Here is a 19,363-nt window from a genome sequence, read left to right as displayed (position 1 = left end):
GCAGCTCGATGATGATTTGTGTAGTTGCACCATTTTGGGGGGAATATTAAGCAATAATATGTTACATTTTTATATCATCTGGACTTGCTTTTTCCAGTTGGTCACAAGGGCTGTACTCAACCAATCAAAATCTTGGTTGACTGAAATCATTATTTCTCTTAAACCAAAAGATTGGTCCCTGGGGTGGTGGGGGGGGGGTGGAGAAATGGTCTGTTTCCTCTAAATTAACTAAAAGAAAAAAGCTACAGCGCATGACTGCACACTAGCCTGCTAGCCCTATTATCCTAAAGAAATTATGAGGCAACCTAAAAAGCAGAAACCTGCTTTTCATTTATCAGGATAAGAAGATAAGGAAACTGATGGTTTTGGAGAGCATCCTGTTATTACTCCTGTACATCAAGGGTCTGTGACTAATCTTTGTTTCATCATGCGAGCTGGTAAGTGCATCACTCTTTGAGCTCATTCATCTTCATACCAGACTACTCTCTGCCGAACTCCACACCCTCTTATAATGTCTACTGCAATGACAGCTAAACCTTAAGATATACTGTCTCTGGAGGCTGAAAAACCATGATCTAACACATTTTCACAAGCACTTTTCAGTAATCTAATTAAAGCTAAATAAAGATATGATTGGTTGAAAGTCTGGAAAAATAAACAGAATCCAAAGACAGTTGCATGTAAAAGAGAAGCAGACTCACTAACTGGGAGGAGCCTTTCAAGAGCAAAGGCATACAAGTTCACGCTCCACGAAGCACTAATAGCTGAGTCGTGTGGTTCAAATGTGGAATTCCTAATTTACAGCCTCTGACCGCCCAATGTCCCTGACTCAGTTCCGGTAAACTGTGGGGAGTATGAGTAGGTTTGTGTGTTTCGGTGAGTCCCTGGGAAATGCAAACCCACCTAAGCTTGCACTGTTTATAAGCTGCTTCTTGTAGAAGCCTGGCATAAACAACTGAGCAAGTGTAATCTAAGTTCTGTAAATTCAAGATAGATCCTTTCAAAGGAGCAGAGGCACAAACAAAGCTTTTCTTGGAGTTGGAAACATAGTGGATTCTTGTTTGTCAGTGCCTGTTTTCACAGACACTAACTGGAGGTTATAGTTTGCCCCTGTCATTTAGCACAACCTCCCCTGTGAGAATGCATGTCAGATGTCTGTGTGTGTCTTTGCTTTATGTCTGGATTGTGTCAAAGTGGAATGAAGGACATGCAATAGCAACAGAGTAAGATCACCTCAGCGTCAGGCCATGCAGCATAGCGAATTATTCCAATACATTTACTAGTACACCTAAAAACAAATACATATAGTAGTATGCCAAGCACCACAATAGCATGACTATGGAGTGACTAACAGAAAAAGATTCCCATCTGCAAGGAAATGTAAGGATGATGTAGAGCTACACAGTTCACGCATACGCATAATGTGCTATATTAACTCTGTGTGTGATGTAATTACTTAGATCTACAGAGCGTTAAAGTTTACACGATTGCGAAACAGCTTTTAAATAACAAATGGATATTTTGTTTATCTATGTCATATCATTGTGGTCTTTTTACTCACAACAGCATACCACAAGTTAGGTGATCCATTTCCTATTGCTTCATATGTTGGCAAAAATAATAATAAAAAAAATGTAACTCAAGGATGAAAAGCATCAATCTCCTCAAAAATGATGTGACTAAATTTGTTGTCAACAATGAAACTGGGTTTCCTGTACAATCTGGAGGGGGAGAAAAGACATTTAAACAAAATGACCTGACTTAGAGGCTTTATATCATTCGGTGTGAATTCAAATCTAACTTTCACCCAGTAAACCTACTTTCCTGTCCCACAGATATCTAAGGATTTAATTAAAAACAACAGCAATCGTGTTGTTTTTCTGGCTGCTAGAGTTTAGTTTCCGTAGATTATGCTAAATGTATCAATTAACGGTCATATAGGCTTTAGAAAGTTGGGTGAAGCCATTAGGAAGTGGAGTGTGTGACATATGGATCAAATGCAGGATATTCACCCAGGAGAATGAGGTTTATATTGCAAGTGAGACCAAAAATCAGTGTTGACATAACATGATCAGGACTTCTTTTTTATTATAATTTTTCCTTTTCTTTCACAGGTTTGTAACTTACAGGCAACAAAACCACTTGGTTACATTTAGAAAGAAACCATAACACTAACCAACTGTTAGAACCTTTCTGGTAGAGAATAATGTCACAGTCACATGAGTTATCTACAATGCTATCATCCTTAAAGGGGAAAGCTGAGCTAAGAAAAAACTGTTATGACCTCAATGGATTACTTTGACATATGTTGCTGCAATGAGGCTAGTGCTAAAACCAAGTCTACAAAAATCGGCATTATCTTAACAAAACCCTTCCTGCGTGGGGCTGTTAATGATGCATGGTTACCCACTACCAATGTTCCCTCTAATTTTTCATGTGTCTGAGCAAACACACAAACTCCCTGAGCGATCCCATGGACCACTGTGAGCGACATCAGACGTGGGCACTGTGGTCACGCCAGCATCTAATACATCCAAGTTACATGGTTTATTAAAATAATCAAATTACAGCATTTACATTTATGTTAGACTACTTTTAATTAACTGCTTTAGCCCACTAACAATGAAAATTAAAAAAAAAAAAAAAAAAAAAAAATCTAGTCATTGACCTGTGTAGTATGGTAACACTATTGGAAGTAAAGTCCTGTAGCTCTCTGTCTGCAAAATACAGTATATAATGACCAATGCTGGGCAATTAATTATATAGTTACTTCTTCAAAAAAGTAACTCAGTTTGCCAAACAACAAAGTTTTTTGCAGCTATTTTTTTTTTTTTAAAATGCAGCCAACGCATTTTTAAATAAACATTTCAAACTATTTACAGAACAATCAGCTGTTCTGCGTCAAATTTGATGCCACACAAATTATTTGTGCCACTCCAAAAAATAATTTCTGTCCACTATGAGATAAAGGAGAACAACAGCCTGATACCTGCAGGCCTGACAACAGGAGATGTATCACTCCTGTAACATTCAGCAGTCGCCTCATTGTTCTGACACACACAACAAAACTACACTACACACTAACTACACAAGATTTGCGCTAAAAGTCGCAAATCTCTCACATCTCAAAACACCGCCGTCACTCCTAAAACTTCCCCCCGTTTCTTAACAACTAGATGCCACGTTGCCATATCATTTTTTGATTGGTTGACATGGTACTTTTTTGGAGGAAAGGGAGAGGGGGGTGGAGTTTGTTTTTGCTCACAGGCGGAGAGCGCTTTCGAGCCTTTTTTCTTATAAAACGCAGTTTTTACCATTTATTCCGCAGTAAATATAAACAACGACAGTATTCAGGAAGAAAACCAAACATTGCATTTTTTATTTTTTATTTTTTAATCACAACTCTGGTTTTACGTGGCCAATCAACACAATTTACTGACGTCAGTTCCGTCTGTCCTGCTCACATCTCCGATGGTTGTACACGTTGTCATTAACGTGGCTTCACTCCACATCAGCCACGCCGCTTTGCTAGTTAAAACACTGGTGTCGGCACATAAGGACGCTGTCATAGCCTGTCAACGACGTTGATTAGCTGCGTATACGAATGTGAATCGCATCATTGGCTGGACTATGGGATAAGGTGGCATCGTTCTAATCCCATACTGGAGCAGCCAGTCACTTACTGACTAACACTGCAAAACAGAATTGTTAAAGTATTCATTTTAATTTCAATGCAGGTTAGATTTTTTTCTTTTGTGCGCAACACAGATTTTCTGTGCGCAGAGACCGTGCCAGCAGTGCGCAATTGCGCACGTGCGCAGCTTAGAGGGAACATTGCCCACTACCCAGGTAGTGAGTGAACTGGAAATACATCAAATTGCTATTTGATTGAATCACAATCAAGTCATCGTATTTTTTTTTCCTCAGTATGTTTTTATTTATCATCTGTAAAGAAGAACTTAGATTTAACCTAAAAAGAGTGGTACGATATATGTCAAGTAGAGAGAAACCTGGCACTTGTTATTGCGGCAAGGTCACTTAAGGTGTTCAAGCATAAGACAGGCAGTCATGATGGCAGGGAAGCATCAACAGTGCATAAAGAAACTTTAGCAACTGGTTATTAGGCAATCCAAACATTCATCCCCATTCCCGTAAGAAGCTACTCCACAAACAGTGACACAGTTAAATGCTAACAGATACAGCGGTTAGCAAATGACAGCCTCATGTCACACAGAGTCATCATGTGGCACGCTGAGGTTTGGTGAGTATGCTGGAGTGCGGTTTCGCTGTGGACGTGTACTCGAGAGAAGCAACGAGGCCGAGAACACAGGAAAGAAAAGAGTAAATGTGTAAATGTTTGATTATGTGTGTTTGCACATTACGCGCTGCATGTGCTGCATCAAAACTCATTCAAGTGTGACATCATCTTCACGATGAAGTAATCTGACAGGTTATACGTTATTTTTGTATTTTGTTTTTTCAAGGTAACACAGGTACTTTAAAATGTCCTTTGGTGTTTGTCTTAGTTCCTGAAAAGTTCCTATTTGCTCTGCAGTGATACTTAAAGCTGCAGTACGCAAAACTGTTTGGAGTGAGTGGGTGTCACAAATAATACCCTTTTATCATATTCTCATTCAAGTTCAGTCTTTGGAAAACTTACTTGGGCCAATCACAAGTCTTTTCAGACCAGGTAGTAGAATAAAGAAGTAGAATAAAGATTCACAGATAATAAGGAGTGGTGGCCTACAGGAACCTACAGGATTACTGATCAGAGAGCTAGTACACAGACAATAGTTTACACAAGACTGCTGTATTGTTCCACCAACTTTTAAAAAGCTGTGTAATTAAGATGTGACTCACAATGAATTACAGCTATTTAAAAACTGCTAAAGCAACAGTTGTTTATTCTGGGAAGTTTCAACCAGAGCTTTCTATCTAAATGTCTCCTCACCTGCAAATCACAAGATCGACACTTAAATGAGAAGAGCCTGTCATTTTCAGATGTTGTACTCGTGTATAAAGTCCACAGAGAGACTTTGAGCTGGGTGGGAGCGCCGAGTTGCACATCTTAGCAACAGAGAGAATACTTTTCTGGCAATGTCTCAGGCCTTTGTTTTCTTGTTGGACCTGAGATAAGAACCATGGTTATGACCTTGAAAACCCAATACATCGCCTGGAGTGTGAGGCTCCAACTGGTTTGTGTTATTCACGCTCAAACAAAGAGGCTCAATCTGCCAAGACCAATAAGCAACACTGAAGTTGATTAAAGATGCAAGGTCAGACATAAATGAGAACCCAAGTAAATGGGAGTGCCCTGTTGAAGTAATTACAGTTGCATTCAAGTGCATCTAGAATGGCAGAGATGTTCCAGTCAATCTAATTTGTAATCAGATTAGCAGAATAACTGACTGTTTTGTCTTCTGTTTTTTTTTGCACATGTGCTGTGCTTTCCCTGAAATTTCCTTTCACCATGTGATGCTTGAACATGTTGTACAAGCTCATGAGACCACCAGAAGATTCTTTTGCAAGTTTCGCAGCAAATATACTGAAACAAACATGTTTTCTGAGAATATGAGCAGTCGCCCAATTCTTTCCCCCTAGAGAACACTTGAAGTCTAACTGCAGCATGGATATCATAATAACAACAATCACTGAAATCCACTTTCATACATCAGATAACCAGATGAACAGGAAAAACTTAGAAACCACCCAAGGACTTTCATTGTTCCCTCTGTCCTGTACTGTTTCAAGAGCTCAGCAGCTTCACTGACAACAGGAAGTTCTTCAAGGGTACCCATCTGTTATATTTTGCTCAGTTTGTTGTGGAAATGCAGCATCTGTAATTCTAGCCTAGAGAGAAAAAAAAAGGCTCCCAGACAGCAACTTGAAGCTGATTATTATACACAGCAGTGTCTGAGAAATAACCCATGTGGCTGTAGGTTGAATATCCTGTCTCTGCTATATGACAGATGTACAGTGGTGTTGAGGTTCTGTGATATATACCTGCAATGCACCGAAATTGCATTTGCTCTTAATTCATTTTCAGTAATTCCAGTGTCCTAATACAAGCAGAATAACAATTGTGGGATGACATGACTTGGTTGAGTCATTTAGTCCACTGAGACTAAAGATGTACTCTATCATATTCCATGAAAAACAGCTGATTAAAGGATTGTGATAGTGTTGCAGAACGTGAGCAATGACGCATGGTATAACTGATTTTCTCTTTGTGCTCCTTATCTTGTAAAGTCCTGCAAACACCAGCCACAAAGACAGAAAGTGACTAGCTGCAGTTCATATTAGTTTTCCTGCGAGTGGACTATGATTTAACACCAACTCTAACCCATCTTTGACAGTCAGAATATGTCATTTTTATTGGTATTATAATCTTATCCCAGTCAGGAACAAATAATGATCACAAACTTTGCCTTTTTCCAAAAATAGAGTTTAAGGCTGGATTAGGGTTATGGTTGCCTAACTTTAACCTATAAAGGCTTAGACATTAGAAGATTAAAGAGTCTTAACTTGGAGATCTGTATTTTTGTGACAACTAAAAGAAGAATTTGATGTGTGAATAACTGGCCTTTACATTCATAAACAAAAACTAAATCCCTACTGTGACTTGTCTGAAAACTTCATCTTGCAGAGGCCATGCAGCAGGTTGAGCGAAAAAGAAGGAACGCAGAGACACTGTGCACTGCTTGGATCATTATTCACCCAACGCTCGGTTGTGAATTCCTGTCCAGGAAGGTTTTCCAGCTGGCAAATCTGACAAGTGTCCTGCATCACCTTCTGTCTGGAAGTAACTTTAACAAAATGGCTAATATCACAGCTTTCACATTCAACATGTTCTCTTTAAATGCTTCTACAGAGATATCAAGGAATGTTTTTTTCAGCTATTTAATGTCTCTCATCCACACCAAGCCATTTGACAACCAGACCCACCATGCCTACACATGCCATCTGGGCAAATGTTTCTAGTGTCAAATAAACATATCCCATTAACGAGCTGAAGTCCTAAAGGGCTGGCAGGGGACTAATCAGCTTATCCAGGAAGATTATCACCTTACGCAAAGACCCAGCTGCTGCCATCATAACTTGCTTTCTGGTATTTACAACTTTCAGTGTGCAGGTGTTGCATGACATTCACTTTTATGCTTGCTGAAAGACATTAGATGAGGGGAGGGCTGTGTAAAGTAATCTAACACTCAAAAACTCCTAATATTTAGTTCTCATCTTCGGCCTTCTCTTCTTTTCTTGGATAAGCCAACATACTAAGAACTATCTGAATAGTCCAGCCTGTGTAATGCTTACATGGTGCTTAAATACCCTCTGAGGAGGCATTCTAGTTACTGTACTACATGAAGTATCTTTCTCTGACACACACAAACATGCTCTTCCTCTATAACTCTTTCTGCGTCACCATTCAGTGCATTCAAACTGCTGTCTTGGGCATGCACCGTACAGCAAGAATGCAACAAGTATGTGATGAACTGCAGGTTTACGAGATACTCCTGCACTTCAGCAACAATAAATCACTTCACACACTTCAGCAACAATAAATCACTTCACACACTTCCGCACCAGAGAATCAGTGTCACATATTTTCTGGTTTTTACATCATTCTGAATTTGAAGGATCAAGTTCTGTTATTAAAACACTTTTTTTTCCTTATGTTTAAAGCCAGTGTCAATTGGACATTGAAGGAGTTTGTAATGACCGGCAAGAAGCAAATAAAGGTCTTTAAGTGGCAGTGTAATGACGAGACTTTCAGCCAAATCACTTTGTATTTAGGCCTCTGATATTACATATTTGGCTAAATATGCTTACATCTCAGCAGCTGCTTCCTTGTCTAAATATCAAGCCAAGTTTTTGGAGTTACTCAAAAATCCCCTATTGCTGTTGCTGCAGCTCTTCCATGTGAGCACAGTTTTTTATTGCCATCTCTTTCTGTAAAATATAACCTGCAATTAATTTTACTGATGCCATCACCGCAGAGTTATGAAACTCTTTCACAATGCATGCCATGCTTTTAACACTGGCACCCACATATACACGCACAGATTAATCTGGTGAGAAATTGTGTGATTAATTACCCTGAAACCACAACTTGCTTGCTGAACAAATTATTTAAGAAGTTAGGCATGCATCGGAAAGCCTGAGATGCCATTGAAATATTCTAAACAACTCAAGGAGGTTGCAACAGGCTTGTTAACTCTCATTCTTCCCAAAACAATTATTGCCTTGGCCACTACACTAGTTTGAAAAGAGACAAAGAGACAGTAAACTTGATGATTCCTGAAGATATTATATATTTGATATATAGGCTGATATCATGATTGATGTCTATTTTTTGTTTAAGCTGCAGAGTTCAACTACCTTTTAAGGTTGTTTGCAGAGTCAAAAGCGTCAAGTTAGCAAGTAAACCTCTCGAGGTTTTACGACACCCTCTGAGTCGAAGCATGTGTGAATAAGATGTGACTCAAGGATACATCATTATATTACAACTTTTTAAAAAAAAAAACATAATATTTTATTAGGTTTAAAAAGAGCGCTTTGGGTCACCTTCGGGAGTTCATCTTCTTCTCTCAAAGTTGTTTATCAGCCGTCATAAATCTAAAAGGTGAACCTCTTGTCTGAGGTGCTGCAGGTCTGTAGTTAAAGGGTAGTTTTAGGCCTGGTGGTACAGCTGAGCACAACACCTGGAATCCCTCAGCAACACCAATGAGCTCTGATGAAAAACAAATGTCAGCGCCTCCCCTCCGTCCCTTCTGTAAGGCCTGCAGCAGGACCGGGCTGTGTTTATCCTGGCCGAGAAGAACCTTTGGCTACTGCCAGATCAAACTGCCAGCACACTGACTCCTGACCCATATTGTGAAGGTCAGGAAAGTTCAGGAGGTTTTGTGATTACTATCAACAATACATCTACTGGTTCTGGTACTACCATAAATAATATTAATAGTGATTAATTAAGATTTATTAATATAGTGTAATATTATATATTTTAAAACTAACACAAATGCCATTTCTTTAAAAAAAAAAAAGTTAATAAAAGAAAAAAAAAAAAACTAAAACCAGTTGAGTTGTTGCCAGGTTATCCAAATGTAGAATAGTTTATAATTATTTATAAGTATTAAGTATTTAAGTCACAGAGTTTATATTACTATGAAGGATAGGTTCACTAGCATTAGTTAGCCTTAGTTTCATTCAAATTATAAAACACTTTTTCTAAACTATATAAATATATCCCTGTGTTGTGTCGTTCTGTTTATGTTGAGACTGATGATTTTGAACGTCGATAAGTGTTGTTCGGCCAACTGCAATGACTCACTAAACCGTACTGGCAATTTCAGCTGCCAGAAATTAGACGCCCCCATCTGTCTGCTTTGAGAGTAAAGCTCCCGTTTATACACTGGCGTTAGGGCTAGCAGACCTCTGAGACCTGTTAAGATTAATTCATTGAGCAACTTCCAACCTGACTCAGTTTATATTTATTTATTTATTTATTTTCCTACTTCACTTAAAGCAGCCAAATATCCCCTGTCTGTTCCCACAGCTCAATGAATGGATAAACACGCAGACGCAAGAGACGACAAAATTACTACCTACCCTGGAGACAGTTAACGGGGTGCTGAAATCCCGTCCTCCAACCAGCCGAAAACCCCACGGTGAGGGTCCCTTGAGTGTCACGGTCTGGGTCATGATTGCCAAAAAGACTGTGAGAGAATATCAGATAAATGACAGGCAGGCTGAGACGGGGAAGTGTCCGTGGTTCCTCGATATACGGATGAAAACAGGGAACGTGAACTAGCCACAGTCCTATGCCTAGCTGCTAGGCAACGCTGCCCCGGCTCTGAAAACTTTCCTCTTCGCTTGATTCAGGTTTAAATAACAAAGCCGCTTCTGACGTAGGACGACGGGCTGCCGTGCCCGCCTTCGCCCGGTCCATAGCAGAGAGAGTGGGAGGGGACGATGCTGGGTGTCGTGGCTGCTGCGTGTGGAGACTTCCAGTGGTGATATGTCACATACGAGGCAGTGTTTGTGCAAATGTTAATGGAGTGAATATAGTGTGCATGCCATTATCAGCTAAATGTGTTTGACTTGTCATTCATTCACTTCTACTCCCTCTACCTCAATGAAAGTAACAAAAGGTAAGTCTTTATTCATCTGCCACTTTCTGTTCTCAACTGCTTCTTTAGTAGGGACTCTTTTCCATTTGTATGAGTTACAGTTATACATGCCATTCTTAGTACACTAGTTTAAGGCATAATTTGTTGGACAAAGACACATTTTGTATTGCCTCTGTATCCCACCACAGAGGATTTTAAATCAGTCAATATGTGTGCAAACTTTCAGCTTCAAGTTAGGGGGTTTAACAAACATTTTGCACTAACTGTTTAGGAATTACAGCCCTTTTTATACACAGGCTCCAATTGTCAGATTAACTGAACAAACTAACGTCATTTTTAATTTAAGGATTGTTTTTCATTCTTAGTTTTAGTTTCTTCATTTGCAGTCTTTGCGTTGTGACTACCTGAATCCTACAACCTACCAAGGCTTTACTGTTTCTTTTACTTGTTTGTGGGTCTCTCGGCATTCAGTTTTGGATTTAATAACTAAAAGCATGCTCTGCTGAGTTGAGATCAGGTGACTGACTTGACCATTGAAGAATATCCCATTTCTTTGCCTTGAGAAATTTTTGGGTTGCGTTTACGCTCTCCGTCATTATCCTTTAACACTGTGAAGCATCGTCTGATCAGTCGTGCAGCATGTGGCTGAATCTGAGTGGAGAGGAAGGCATGCCTTACATGCACATGCCCGTAACATTGTCTCCACCATGTTTGGCAGACTGTTTCTCTCCTCCAAACTTTTATATCAGTCTGGTACAAGGTCTGGGCTTCATTTACACAAAGAGAGAGACTGTGCAGACTCTTTCATATGTTTTCTGGCTTGGTCTAATCTGGTGTTGTTATTCTTGAGTGTAAACAGTGGTTTCTACCTCGTTGTAAACTCTCTGTATTTACATTTAGGAGGGCGTCTCATGATTGTTCACCTTGACCACAATTCGCCTACCTCCTCCACTTCACTTGGTTAGATGTTATGAAGTTGTTTTTCTTAACCACTTGAATAGGATTATGCACTTTGGTTGTCTTCTGTGGCCTTTCGGGGCTTTTGGTGTTACTGAGCTGGTCACTGCAATCATTCTTTTTACAAATATACCATATTTCATTTAACCACTCCTAAATATTTTGCTGTTTCTCTGATAGGTTTACTTTGTAATATTTTAATGGCCTCCCTAATTTGCATTGACATCACTTGAAATTAAAAGCTATAAAATGCAAATTCAGCAGTTTCAATAAACTTCTGATATTATGTGTTCTTCATTTGCCATTGAAATAAAAAGGGATTGAGCCTCACCTGGTCGTGCTGTCACGCAGTCAGTCAATTGTCCAATTCATTTTGAGCCCCTGAAAAGGACACTGTGTGTGTAAAAATGGCTGTAATTCCTTAACAATTAAAGGACTCAGAGTGTAACTGTAATTTTCACAGTTATTAAAAACCAAATTCTTAACAGGTAACATGTTAACCAAAATATTGGATAGACTGATGTTTGGATCTGATGCCAAGGAAAAGATTTTTAAGATAATCCATCCAAGAGCTGTTTGATTTGATATGGTTGAGGTAGGCATCTGTTGATATTTGCTGGCAAAACAAAACAGCTTTTGGGGAAGTTCACAAAATATCCTTGCCTTTAGGTCGTTGAAGGATAATCTGTGCGTGCACCTAAAACTAAGACCAGCCAATAACTTGCTTATCTGGGTCCTCCAAAAAATTCTGTGTAGCCTGAGTGTCATAGAGTAGCAAGAAAAGATGTTATGCTGTAACTTGAATGCCTCACTAGCGGAAAGGATCTCTCCCATCTGTCAATGGATATACTAGTATCCTCTCTGCCCCACTTTCTGATTCGTTCATGTCCCCAGCCAATTACAAAGTGAGTCACTGAGCTAGACTATGATTTTTCTGCTGCAGAGGGGATGATCTCATAGACATTCCTGGGAATGTGTGTTTTAGACAACTGTAGACATGTGGAGCTCTGTCTGAAAATCTGAGTCACCTTGAATCAGACACCAGCCTATCCTGGTTACTGTGTAACAAAGTGGCACTGATGTCAGCACAAATGCAGCTCAGCATCAGGTATTTTGTGACTGTTTCTGCAAGCCTGTGTAAACTTTGCACAATGAGCTGCTGTGATGTAACAGAGTTGTGAAAACCTGAATGTATGCAGATCGTAATGATGCAAGGTGTGTGATTGTTTTAACAAGAGAGAACAGGAGAACGCGTGAGAGCGCGTGAGAGGAACGTTAAAGAAACATGAATTCATTGGACTTCCTTGAGAAAAGGAAGGTATTTTGATTGATTGCTATTATGTTTCACAGAACATTTGAATATATTATTCTATTGAGATTTAAAGAATTATTTAAGAAACTTTTGAGCATAACTAACATGCAAATTATTTAAGGCCAAACATCTTAGTCAAAATAATTACTTCACTATTGAGTCCCGTCAGACATTTGTCCCACACACAATTTCCTACAATAATGTCTGACATTCTCAGGAGAGGCACAGATCTAAGGTCACAGTGACCTAGTAACTGTATAACATATGGATTTTGAGTTAAAGCTATAAACACATTTTGTGAACCTTTACTTTTAGTTACAGTTAACTGATAAATAAATAATTTAAACATCTGAAAACTGTCTGGAGTTTGTCAACATGGAAAAAACAAAAAAACTAAAAATTGTAAATACAGGAAATAGTTTTACTATATGGTAATTTGGTAAAAATGTATCATCTTAAATTGCCTGATGAGGCTTTGTTCACATGTTTACTGAGAGTTTGGATGTCTATAAGTCTGCAAGTCAACTGCTCTTAAGAACTTCTGTGTTTTTAATGGAGTATTTATACTGATTTTCCTAAATCTTGCATCTGGCATATGCCCCAAATACAGTAAAACTTCAAAAGTTCTAAACTCAGACTGAAACAAATTAAAAAGAAAACTAAAAGTAAAAAGTAAAAGTAGAAACAAAAAGTCAGAATGAGTCAAAACAAAACCTAATTACAAAATACTGCTTTTAACAAAATTCTGACCAGTTCATTCCTGAATCCAGGCGGATATTAGAGCCAGACAGTATTTCCTGCAGGTTCACCTTATATGACAGATTCAAAAGACAAGAGCAGATATGAGATCATAATAACCTTCTGCTTCTTTATTATAATGATGAGAGAATTTTTGAGTTAAGGCCACAGTGTGTTTTGTGAAGTGATAACAACCTTGAATTTTGACCCTTGAACCACCGAGTTTGAATCAGTTCATCCATCATTTTATGGCAAATCTGAATCAAGGTATTCCTAAGATATTGTACTCATTGGTTTCACAAAAAAAATCAAATCATGTATTGGTGATAGCCATTCATGGTTATCACCAATACATGTCCATACATTTGTAAACAGAGTACTGATATTCTGAAATGTTTGACCAAACAGCATTCACAGACTGCTCTTTACTTGCTATCAAGGGCACATCAAAGGATGACTAACCAAAAACCAAGAAAGGCCGAGACGGCTGTAGATTTATTGAGCAAATCAGCAGGCTGACATCTTCTTCAAAGCCCGTCTGCAGTAAATCTGAGTCAAACTACAAAGACCTGCCATCTCTCTGTTCTTTCCTCCCTGGATGGTCATCATTTTGATGTACCCACTGCAGAGTCAAAGAAGCCTTTTCAAATCACTGCAAATCTATTTACTCTCTTATTTTCTTTACAAAGCTAAGAAGTACCTGAGGGGAAGCAGGTAAGATGAGCAGTGATGCAATCATGAGCTGTTTTCCTCCACCTGTTTTTTTTCTCTGCAGTCTGGGAGATTTTTGTCATCTGTGCTATTACACAATCACACAGCTCCTTCATTATTAATAGTTAGAGCATAATAATTATGATTATTATCAGAAAATATCTACAGATGTCCAGTAAATATGTTCTTCTGAAGTGATAAATACATCTAGTAAACAAGGGTTTTTTTTGCCCTAGGTGTTGTTATTCTTATCATTGTTGTTTTTTTAACAGAACACATCTTAGAATGTTTTCACTGGTGTGAATGTCCAAAGAAAATAACTCTGTGAATTGTATTTAAACTTTAAAACACAACAAAACCAGAGGTTGGATTAATGATATCTGATATTATGTCCTCAACTAGCAGCTATTATAATAACTCAATCTAAGATCTGACTTTAAGTAATGTGAGACAAGTCATGCATAAGACAAATCATCAACCAAATTAGTTGTTTTCTTTAAATCTAGGGACTATTTTATTCCTCTTTGGCTCAATCTCACTATTTTCCTAAATGCAGCATCCACAGCACAGCTGATTTTGGCAATGAAAAGCTTGAGAAACCAAAAGAACATAACCTGCCCAACACCACACAGTAAAAGGACAGTTAATATGTAACTGGTGGACATAGTGGAGCAATTAGCGGCTAAAGAGCCAGATGTTTTCCCCAGGAGCTGATGGACAACAAACAGGGCTAACATGAAAACAAATGTTAGATTTTGTTAGAAAAGTGGATCAAAGTGAAAATCAAAGCTAATAATAGGCCTTTCCCCCCCAGATGAGCAAGGGCACATCCTAATAAGTCGAGGCTGACTTTGAATTCAAGCTCAGCTCTCCCAAGGGGAAAGTCCTTGGTTTAAACCATTGCGCCACAAAATCTTACGCTCTGTGAGTGGCCAAAATCTTACGTCATGGCCTCGATTTTCTATACCCTGAATAAAGTGCCTAGGGGAGGAGGTGCAGGAGTCTAGTTTCCTGTTAGACCACTTGAATTACATACACTGAAAGGCTGGAGGGTTCTTTTTTTCCCCAAGATTGCCAAAAAAACGTCACCTACACCCAGCCCTTCCCACCATGGAGAAGGTGAATGAGAGCTAGAAAAATAAAAGCAATCACTGTCAGTGAATGACGGTTCGTGTTACCCATATTATCCTTTCCTTTCTACAGGAGGAGGAGTATTCTTTCTCTTTTGGTGGTTTTTCTTGTCTTTGTCTTCGCATTGTTTAGGGAACCCTTAACTATCTGCCCTCTACTTTCACCCCATATTCTTCAGCATTCATTACTTTGATTTGTTCTCTATTTTTTTAGGAGTTACTTAGCACTCATTAAAAAAATCCTGCATGTATCATTTTAATACCAGAATCTCATGAGGCAAGCTTTAAAAGAAAAACCACAATTTTAAAAATTCCTGCAAGCAAATCTTGCAGCAGATGTAGCTCCTAATTGGTAACAGATTTAACGCATTCACGGGAAAAAGTTTGACCCTGCTTTTCAGATTACACCACATTTGGTAGCTGTATGTCCCTGCATTGAAAATGGTTAGAGCTTTGTAATGGCAAATGCTGGAAACAATGGTGACACGTACAGTGCTGGAGCACCTCATGGGGAAGCAAAAAGCTGCAAGGAAATCATGAAGCTTAATTCATGTGGCAACAATATTGCTGAGTCAGAAATGAAAAACAGATGACGCTATAACAAAAGACCACCGTGGCCCCATGGCTGCCTCAAAAGAATGCTGCAGACCTATACACCTAAGATGATATGAACATACAGAAAATACATTTATGTTGACCTATATCTGAAGATGTACATACATGCCTATTCCACGAGTACTCCTACATCAAAATTTTAAACCCTATATGTTCGGATTGAGAGGCTAATTGTGAGCAGGTGTTAGCGTTTATATAAAATGCTGCTAAAATGTGATATGATGGATATCAGATTGAACTCAAATTCATGCAACTTCATTTTGGAAAAGCATTTCGGTATTGAGGTTTTAATTTGCCGAGCTCGTGAGAAAGTTGTTAAAGGATATGTTACAAAGTAATTCATCATCAAACTGGCTACATTTACTGGACACACACATGCACACTGACCAGATGTTGGCAATGAATAATTGATCTGGTGCATTGCTGTTGTTGGAAATAACAAACAGATGCGAATGGATCTTTGAAAGGATTGTCCAAAATTCTGAGTTACAAGTGAACAAGGATCGTACATCTGCCAATGTGCTGGCACGAAAGCAAGAGAGGCCAAGTTTGACAAACGACCTTTCAGTTAAACAATAAATTATAATTCTGTAATGGTTTATTCTAACATTTATTATAATATTTGTATTGCGGTATAATAGTTTGATTCCTTTATATCTAATCCTGTAGCATTTATTTGTCTTGCTCAGCATTTGACAATCAAATGAAAAGTTCTTGGTAACTAATTCCATGCTTTTTCCTTTACAGGCGGGGTGCAACAGCTGGGTGTAAAGCAGTCAAAGGAATATGGAAGATCAGGACCTGAGCCACTAATTGTGGGTAGTCAGATACTTTAAGCTTATTACAAAACCAAGCATAAATATTAACAGTATGGCAGCGTGTTAATGGGGTGTTCACATGTGGATTAGTTTATGTTATTGTTTAGTTTTAGTTGGATGAAAAACAATAACCATGATTTTAGATGATACTAAAGCTGGCTATTAGAAAAGTTTGATGAGATGGGGACGTTTACCTTATGTAGACAGGAGGAAAAATTGTTACCCTTTTTAAGCATTTGCAAACACCAGACCATTTTGCATTTTTCCATACAGTTTTGTTCCCCTTCTTTAATCATGTTGTTATTACTTAGCTCGACAGTAAATAAATAACTTTAATCCAAATCATTGTTATATTTGTATTGGAGCTGTCCATGAATCATGTGGCAACTCATTGAACTGTTTTGTTTTTTCAGTGATGATTTGCAAATGTGGACGGCACAGACTTTCTTTTTCTCACACACAGAGTATCTGATGAACATACACATGTATATGCTTACAGTCAACTATCCACTGAAATGAGTTTCAGATAACTTACCTACAAAGTCACAAAGAAAAAAACACAAATTGACACCAAGACGACTCTTTGTACCTAAATGAGCCAATCTAAACTACTCATCAGACAGTGCTATAAATTCCTGTGCACAGTTAGCACAGCTGGTATAGTTGAGCCCGACAGCAAATTATTTCACAAAAATCAAAATTAGTCAAAATTATTAGCGCTCCTGATGCTAATAATCAATTTTGTATCCTTTTAGCTGTTTGTTGTTGTAGTTTTTAACAAGTCTCACACGTGTCTCCTCTGAATAATACCAGCCCATTCTTCTTTGGCAGATCTTTTGAGCTCCTCCACCTGTATTGGTCTTCAGGCCTGGGCCTTGGTCTTAAATTCACCCGTCACATTTTCAATGAGATTCGAGTCAGGGCTTTGTGCAGGCCATTCAGTAATGGTCATTTAAGTCTTCTGGAGGTAGGTTTTCACCAGAAGTGAAGTAAGCGTGCTCTGTCATGTCGAAAGAAGGTTCTTGAGGTTTCCTTGAGGTTTCCTTCAAGATCACAATGTTGCAGCACATCATTGCATAGAAATGATTTGTGCTGTGGCTCAATTAAAAAAAAAAAAGAGTCATTTTCTCCCTTGTGCTGTTAAAAACTTTTACATTTCAGCTAGCACTACTTAATTTAATTTTAATTTTCAGGAGTATGCGTGCTGTCTGTAAATGTCAATTCACACATATTTGTGTGTAGTTTGGCTGTTTATTAGACTTAAACCAGAGTTCTGTTTATACAACCAGTCCCAGTTTATGAGTAAAGTTTATCTGAGTAGTCTTGAAAAGACATTAAGGAAAACAAACTACCTACAGAGATAAACAGTTTGCATCTCAATGTCAGATTTTATCTACTACACAAATAATTGAATGCAGTTGTGGTTCCATGTGGAAGATGGCTTTCTCCGGAACAAAGTAAAATTCACTTAAAACCAGGAACTAGACCCCTGCTGGTTGAGATAAAGATAAATTAAATGAAGGGAAACTCTGCTCCGGGCCTCTAGTTAGCCTTTTAAATCATCTGATCCTGGTTCCGCTCTAAATGAATCATTAGCAAATGCCCCACATGCAGATATTAGACCCGATCAACACTCTAACAATGCCTTCTTTGTCCTGTGCTGGACGTTTCTGATCTGGGAAAGACAAACACATGTTTTCCATGTGTGCACGTGCCAGCTGTTGACAACTGAGTTCAGCACATTCACGGCTTTGTTTGTACTTCCAGTAGGACAATACTGCAGAGTGAGCTATTGATCCCAGCTGGCAAACCTGCTTTTTTGACTGTCCGTCTGTCTATGTACATATTTAGCGTGACTTCTAATGTTGTATATGAGCATGTATACCAACTGCATACTAAGATGAATATATGACACACATATAATGCATAACATAACACTACATACAACATTTTGACTCATTAAATAATCAACATAAATTAATGCAATCAAATAATGATACAGTTGTCTGATGCAAAGTGTGTGTACATGTGTGGATCTTTATAATTACTTTATGATAACTTTATAATTCAAAATAAAGATATACCTTTGTATTATTAAGCATTAAACAGTGCAATAGTAAAGTTTAAATAATACAGAAAGTTACTGATTTATCTTAAATATGCTTCATTCTACTGCTGTTTGTTCCCTGGTAATAAATTTTACAAACAAAAATTTTACAACCTCAAAGCTCCAATCACTCTTTAATCACTTGGTTAGCTGTGGAAGTGAATTGGAAATTTTGGTGTGCGGGTGGGAATGATGCCAAACTCACTCTTTAACTGTGCACAAGAGATATTGGTTTGACTGTTTGTATTCCTAAGACAGTGTTTTGTAATAATTCTGAAAATGTTCTTTAGATTAGATGAAACTTTATTAATCCCTCGGGTGGGTTCCGCCGGGAAATTCAGTTTCCAGTAGCACAGCACCGACAGAAGTTGCATGTTACAGATACAATAAGGAGAATGAGAGTAAGGATATAAGCATAAATATACCATATATATACATATACACATATATAAATAAAGAATATATAATAGGGATAAATAGGATTGCACATTTGAGTGAGTACGCATTATAAAGTAGGATGAAAAGGAAAAACATGAATCAAAGATAAGCTCTCTGAAGACACTCCTATAGAGAGAGAGCTTAGTCTGTGTCACCTGTGTTGCAGCTGAATACAGCTTAGCTTTTATGAAGTCACTTGTCAAAGATTTCTCACGAGGGCTGCTATAGTTCCATTTAGAAACTGGACAGTTCATTGTCTTGGAAATGTGGTATATGAATGATCAACACTGTAATATGAGTCTGGAACCTCGACACCTTAAACATTCATCCTTCTTTTAAAGGTTAAACCAAACGTCCTCTGTAATTCTCATTTGACGAGTTTTATGTAGGAGTTGATATTTTTGATG

The 19,363-nt window shown here is 38.2% G+C and overlaps 1 protein-coding gene and 1 long non-coding RNA gene across 2 annotated transcripts in view; one reads left to right on the top strand and one right to left on the bottom strand.

Annotated features, from left to right (window-relative positions):
* Positions 1-9,852, bottom strand: part of pdlim4 (PDZ and LIM domain 4) — a 48,242-nt gene extending 38,390 nt beyond the window's left edge. The window contains exon 1 of the mRNA XM_080866368.1: positions 9,610-9,852. Coding sequence (XP_080722494.1) covers positions 9,610-9,702 — 93 coding nt within the window. The 5' untranslated portion in view covers positions 9,703-9,852. The remainder of the gene's footprint in view (positions 1-9,609) is intronic.
* A 160-nt stretch (positions 9,853-10,012) lies between these two features.
* LOC308386666 lies at positions 10,013-18,637 on the top strand. Its single transcript, XR_013969838.1, has 3 exons — positions 10,013-10,151; positions 16,341-16,408; positions 17,243-18,637. It is a non-coding gene; the product is annotated as an uncharacterized lncRNA (long non-coding RNA).
* Positions 18,638-19,363: the final 726 nt, after the last annotated feature.

Source organism: Rhamphochromis sp. 'chilingali', assembly GCF_963969265.1.
Source record: "Rhamphochromis sp. 'chilingali' genome assembly, chromosome: 19".
Classification (NCBI taxonomy): Eukaryota; Metazoa; Chordata; class Actinopteri; order Cichliformes; family Cichlidae; genus Rhamphochromis; species Rhamphochromis sp. 'chilingali'.
Note: the sequence above shows the minus strand (reverse complement) of the source record. Positions and strands in the feature narration are given on the sequence as shown.